The 6,937-nt window shown below is 35.4% G+C and overlaps 1 protein-coding gene across 5 annotated transcripts in view; it reads right to left on the bottom strand.

The window, feature by feature from the left end:
- Window positions 1-4,725: 4,725 nt before the first annotated feature.
- The window catches only part of POLK (DNA polymerase kappa), a 67,978-nt gene continuing 65,766 nt past the window's right edge, over window positions 4,726-6,937 (bottom strand). For all 5 annotated transcript variants that reach the window (XM_059175263.1, XM_059175264.1, XM_059175262.1 and 2 more), the window contains 3 exons: window positions 5,892-6,848; window positions 5,056-5,098; window positions 4,726-4,873 (listed from right to left, as the gene is read on the bottom strand). In XM_059175263.1, coding sequence (XP_059031246.1) covers window positions 4,789-4,873; window positions 5,056-5,098; window positions 5,892-6,848 — 1,085 coding nt within the window. In that variant the 3' untranslated portion in view covers window positions 4,726-4,788. The remainder of the gene's footprint in view (window positions 4,874-5,055; window positions 5,099-5,891; window positions 6,849-6,937) is intronic.

Here is a 6,937-nt window from a genome sequence, read left to right as displayed (position 1 = left end):
GACAAAAACATACTTGCTTTTCATAATAATCTTATTTCATATGGATAAATCCTTAGAACAATAGTTTTAACTGTTTTGAACTTTATATAAATGTATTTGTGCTGGTGGCATGCTATGACTTGCCATCTGTGACTTACTTTACTCCAGATTGCTTGTGAAATATATCTACTTTCTTCTAAGATTTTATTGATTTGAGAGAGAGAGTGTAAGAGCGTGCATGAATGGGGGGAGGGGCAGAGGAAGCAGGACAACCAGACTCCCTGCTGAGCAGGAAGCCCCATGTAGGGCTTAATCCCAGGACCCTCAGATCATGACCTGAGCCCAAATCAAATGCTTAACCTACAGAGCCACCTAATAGATATTCCTCTACTTTCTGATTAGCTATTTCCTCCATTTTTACCACTGTGTAGAATTCCATTGCTTGAATATACATGAATATACAGTGGTAGAATTAAATTAATATTTATTTTCCATTTTTGCTATTACAGTGCTACTAGGAACATTCTTATACCTACTTCCTAAGGAATGTGTTCAGTAGTTTTCCCAAGACATTGTATCAGGGCTGTAGAAGGAAAAAAAACTATATTTTGAGATGAGTTTTTGAAAAGGACCATTTACAAAGGTGTGGGGAAACACAAAATATGGTGCAGCACCCCAAAACTAATAAAAGCAAGGCTTTGTTGACACCTCTAGGCTGAAAGGGTGAGGGAAGGAAAAGATTATCAGAACCTGAAGAGAGGGGGCACCTGGCTGGCTCAGTTGGAAGAGTATGCGACTCTTGATCTCAGGGTCATGCGTTGGAGCCCAACACTGGGTGCAGATATAACGTAAAAAAAAAAAAAAGCTTAAAAAAAAAAAATCTGAAGAGAGAGGAGAGAACACAGTATAAAACACTTGTGACCTTGGGTCAAGGGACCTAACCAACTCTACATGATCATATAATATGGTACATGTAGGAATAAATATCCAACTTCATTTTCTTTTCTCCCTGAAATCTGTAGTGGTTCCCTCATTGCCACAGCCACTTACTGCATGGACAGAAAGCAGGGTGAAGGGTCAAGAGTAAATCTGGAGAGCAAATGGAGTTTATTTAGGAGTGCAATTGCTGGGTTGTTAAATGTACACATCTTCAAATTTATTGAAGAAAAGCAAATTGTTTTCCAAAGTGATTGTCTTCAAAGTAGAGTTTACCCTGCTCCACATAATTACCAAAATTTAATAACATGGGATCTTTTTATTTTTGAGAATCTGGTAGGGATGTAATGATACCTCTTTGTGGTTTTATTTTTCATTTCCCTATTACTACAAGGGTTGAGATTGTGTTCATGTTTCCTGGCCATTTGGATTTCTTCTTATGTAAAGTGACATTTAAAGTCATTTGTGCGATTTCTACTAGCTATTTGTCTTTTTCTTTTTTAATACATAGGAGTCATTTATATCTTCAGGATTACATATTCTGGATTGAGTTTTTGGCCAGTTACATGTGTCACAAATATATTCTCCCAGGTGGTTCCCTGTATTTTGACCCTCTAAGTAGATAAGATCAAAGGTGTTTGTTCTTCGAAGTTTTGCTTTATTTCCTAAAAATACTGCAAAGCAAAATTATAACAAAAAGTAGATGAGTTAGGTATATTAGCTAAAATAGATAGAAAAGAATGTGGAGAGAATTCTGGGCAAAGAGAATAAAAGAGAAAGAATCAGAGGTGGGAAAAGAGTAGAAAAATAAGAAAACCATTTTTATTGGCTAAAAGAGCAATTAAACACTTGCAATTTTATTTTAAATTATTATTAAATATTACTAAATGATAACATTAAATTAAATGAATCATCTACATGAAAATAATTTCATATTTACTCTAAATTTGAAAACACAATAAAAATAAATCCAAGGCAAGATAGGAACAACTAAATATAATACAATTAACTTTACAATACATTAAATCAGCACTTTACTGAACTTAATTTATACAGAATTTAGTTACATAAATCACACAATCAAGACCCACAGCTCTACCACTCTGAATTCGCCATAGTATATGATAATAAGGCCTGAGATTGGCATGCTAATAAATATTAAACCTAATTTTAAACAGTCTAGTTATTTCAAGTCAAGTTACCACTTTAGTCAAAGGCTATGTGAGATCCCAATTTAACCTATTTCTAAAATATTATGTCTTCATAAATTTGACAGAGTTATAAAATATGAAAAGTAGGAAAAGAGAAAACAAAAATATAAGAAACAAAAAATTTAGTTCCTTAAAGAAGTAATGGAAAATGATTCCATTTTCATGTTTCCATTAAATAATTGTTTTTTGAAAAAAATTATATGAATAGCACAAAAGTATTTGGACTAACTACTTAAGCTAATAAGTGTTAAGCTGTCTTCTCTCACAAATATTAATAAAAATGTGATAGAAATATAGTTAAGATAAATGAGATGTTTTAATACACATTAATCTTTTGTACTGAACACTTTTCTCTAAAGGGTTATAATAAAAATAAAGTGAGTATGCAATTTATCCTTTTTAATAGATCTTTGTAAAGCATAAACATAACTCTCAAAGAATGAAATACCACCATTTTAAAGTCCTACAAAAAAACTTAATTACCTTGAATCTTAGACTAAATATTTTTTTAAAGTGAACCATGTGCTTATGCATAAGATAAAGGAATTCTAAGCAAAAAAAAAAAAAAATCAAATGGATAATCCTATTTTAAACAATTATTTTAACACAAAATAATACTGCGATATTTTTCTGAAGGTAATGAAACCTTCATCCTTGCTCTGCCAAGCTAATATTCTTCATAGAACTTCTTATAATTTTTTAAAAGATTTTATTTATTTGAGAGAGAGAAAGAGAGGTGAGAGAGAGAGCTCTCGAGAGTGCATGACTAGGAGGAGGGGCAGAAGGAGAAGACTCCCAGCTGAGCAAGGAGACTGACTACCACTTGGGGCTTGATCCCAGGACCCCAGGATCATAACCTGGGCCAAAGGCAGACCCTTAACTGCTTAACTGACTGAGCTACCCAGGTACCCCACACAGGGCTTCTTTTCAAGAAGTTCATGATTCACCCAAAATACCTCAATTCTTATGACATCTCCCTTCAGAGAATGAAGGCAACAAGGAGGAGACAGGTCTTTGCCAGGAGAGCTATTTATCAGAGTCTACTTTCAGTGAATTAGTCCCTGGAAGGCGGGTTCAGTGCTTGGAGGCAGGGCCGCTGGCTGGCTTAGCAACTTGTACATTATGCTGATTTTAGCATCATGCTTCTCTCTATCCTTAGGACAAGTCATGCTGTAGCTTGTAGGCACCAAGGAAGTCATGTGGACAGCCTGTCCCCCATTCCTTTGGAGAAATAATAGAAAAATACTGCTGACCACTTTCCTATTTATAAAGGTAGTAAATGTTGCCAGGTTTTAGTGGTTTTTTTTTGTTTGTTTGTTTTTTTGTTTTTTTTTACTATATTACAAGCTACATGATGCAAGTCAGCGTCTTTGTGAGTATCTTCCATACCTTTCTGGCTGGTTATTTTATTTTATTTTTAAAAATATTTTATTTATTTATTTGACAGAGAGAAAGAGAGATCACAAGTAGGCAGAGAAGGCAGAGAGAGAGGGGGAAGCAGACCCCCGCCAAGCAGAGAGCCTGATGTGGGGCTCGATTCCAGGACCCTGAGATCATGACCTAAGCCGAAGGCAGAGGCTTAACCCACTGAGCCACCCAGGCGCCCCTGGCTGGTTCTTTTAAGTGTTGGATTTGCTCAGCTATGACCATCAGTTTGTAAGTGGTATTTGCTTAGATGAATTCATCAGCCTTCTGCTCCTGCTCTGCGAGTACCATATGGTCTAAGGGGTCCCTGGCTCAGTGGGTATGGTAGGAGCTTACCAGGGCCAGGCCATCGGGGGTTGAGGTGCACTCCACCAAGTCTCCTCCCTGATCTGTCGCCAGCTGAACTCTGGTGTTGGGAACCTCCTCCATCTGCCTTTGCTTTGCAGCATCCTCCATGAAAACATCTGAAACCTCCCCTACCACTCTCCCCAATAAATTATAATAGGAATGCTCATGAGGTATCTGAAGACACTACAATTTAAAATATGAAGATACAAAATTGTAGCCGTTACTAAAACAAATAGAGTAGTCCAGTACCAACAAAGTGGTTAACTGCTGAAAAGTTCTTTTTTTTTTTTTTTTAAAGATTTATTCTACTTATTTTAGAGAGAGATAGCATGGGCAGGAGGAGGGGTGGAGGGAGAGTGAGAAAATTCTCAAGCAGACTCCCCACTGAGTGTGGAGCCCCACACAAGGCTCAATCTCAGAACCCTGAGATCATAACCTGAGCCAAAATCATGAGTCAGGTGCTTAACCTTAACTGACTAAGCCACCCAGGTGCCCCAGTGCTGAAAAATTCTTATGCTAAACTAGGTTTGTGTGGACTTCTGAAAGCCCTTATAAATATGCTTTTATATTCACTATAAAACATGATAAGGAAAAAATCATTTTTTGATTCCATCCTAATTTCTCATTTTAAAATTAGCTCTAACAGGGCTGATTTCTGATTGATGTATAATAGAAGTGAAATTCTCATGGTTATCCAAAAGATGTTTAAAAAAGTTAATTAGCACATATTCCAAATTCATATAAAAGAAATGTCATTTGGGGAGGATTTATTGCACTTGCCTTTCACTACATGAATCTGTAAACTTAATAAAGAAGAAGAGATCCATTGATTATAAAATAAAAAGTTTCTTATTAAGAATAAAATATTCAATGACAAAATGTTCAATGTTCATTTAAAAAATACATCAAGAGTGTGTCTGGGATTGTTTGGTTTTGTTTTCTTTGATGCTGAGTATTTTGTCATCAATCCTGGCCTGGAAGAGAAAAGAATACACAGTCAAAATGCAGGAAGATATTTGAAAAATGTTTTGCGAATCTTTGATTTTTTAAAAAATTTTACTTGATCTATAAGAGCAAATTTTACATCTCCTAAAAATTAAACCTCAAAATATAACAATTTTATAGCCAGCTCTGTTAAAACTCAAATTAGCCATACCTTTTTGGTTTTGTTGCAGTCTTCTGCACTCTGCCTGAGTTATCTTTAGTGAAAGAAAAGTCAAAAAATGCTATAATGAACAACATGAAATTAAAAAGCTGTCTAAAAATCTAAAAAGTTAAAGCTGATTGGAGATAATAAAAAACTTTGTTAGTACTACATAGTTCATATTTAGACACACCAAAAACTAACTTTATTGCATAATTTCTTTATAATTTACTTATTTTATGGCATTATACTTAATTTTATTTTTGCAGTTGGGCTAGAGTCAGACTACCAAAAAACAACTTAAAGAGGCTTTCTGGCTGGGTGATTATAGTTAATTTACTCCTGTGCTTCAGCAAAATTTCTCTGAAGGAATTTCTTTCTTTTTTTTTTAAATGGAAGTATAGTTGACACACAATGTTATATTAGTTTCAGGTGCACAACATAGTAATTGAACAAGTTTATATGTTATGCTGTGCTCACCACAAATGGAGCTACCGTCTGTCACCACAGAGCACTATTTCCATACCATTGACTATATTTCCTAAGCTGTACCTTTTATTCCTCTGAGTTATTCATTCCAAGGGAATTTTGCCTTTGATTAGATTACTCAGCTCCCGTAAACGCCTGAGTTCGTTCCCTGCTAAATCAAGCCCAGAACAGTTTTGCCAAAATTTAAAATCTAATGGCTTCAGTTAATTCTAACCCATGCCAAGGTAACTGACATATCCCTAAATGGCGGCATACACAGTCTATCCCTTTAATTGTATGCATTTTAGATTTAATAACAATCTTAATTTTAATAAAATGTTCCTAGAAAATCGAGTTCTTTAAAATGACTGCAAACTCACCAGTACTTTGGGTGCTTTCTCTGGGTTGGTTAGCTACATTAACTTTTTCCTTTCTCAGTTCCTGGATAATGCCTTTATTTAAACATACATCCACATGCACATTGAACAGGGTAAGATCTGAAGTCTTTTGCTCTAGGTTACAAACAGGACAAACTAGAGGTTGGTCTGTTATCGCTTCATGTAAATAAGACTGGGAGGATTCTTGCTGACTTAATGACCCAATCTCTTCCAATGAAACAGTAGAGGAAGAATTGTGACACCGTGCGTCAATATTAAATGATTTGTTTGAAAGACTAGCACATTCCTCTTTGCTGTGCTTATCACTTAAGCCATCTATACTTTTTGCTTTACGTGGGTTATCTTCAGTCTCTACTAGCTCCACACAATTTACTGAATTGATTTCTGAATCCTTCTGAGGGGTTTCATAATCCTGCTTCCCATGGAGTGAGAATGAAGGATGTACATTTTCTTTCTTGTTAACTTCTGTAGAGAAAGCATGTGAACATGAGAACACATTGGAGTTTTCACTGATCAAATGTCCATCAAGACATGCATCTATATGTTTATTAAAGGCTTCCAGACTGATGCTTCTTTGCTCCCTAAAGCAAATTGGGCAGGTAAATATCTGAGAGTTATTTGAATTCTCCGACGTTTCTAAATTCTCATTCATCTTCTTCTTTAAAACTTGAACTGAATGTGATGTCTGTAAACTTGGTTTACCCACAGCTTCACATTTAAATGTATCTTGATGGCTCCATTTCCTTTCTAATCGCTTTTTATCAAAGAAACTCTTCTTATGAGACATTTCTAGAGGTTTCAGAAACTGATCTTTGTCAGTTTTCTCTACCATATACCCAGTGGCTGACAGAGTTGGGTTTCCAGCCTGTAAGAAGCCAATAATGGTCCTTTGTTGGTGCTTCTTATCTTCTTCACTGGGAAAACTGGACAACCGTACACCTAAATTAAACCAACGACAATTACTTTCTTAACAAAGCCAATTCACTCATAATGCATAACAGTATTTTGCATAATATTGTTGTGACATA

The sequence above is a fragment of the Mustela lutreola genome, chromosome 5, assembly GCF_030435805.1.
Source record: "Mustela lutreola isolate mMusLut2 chromosome 5, mMusLut2.pri, whole genome shotgun sequence".
NCBI classification, from domain to species: Eukaryota; Metazoa; Chordata; class Mammalia; order Carnivora; family Mustelidae; genus Mustela; species Mustela lutreola.
Note: the sequence above shows the minus strand (reverse complement) of the source record. Positions and strands in the feature narration are given on the sequence as shown.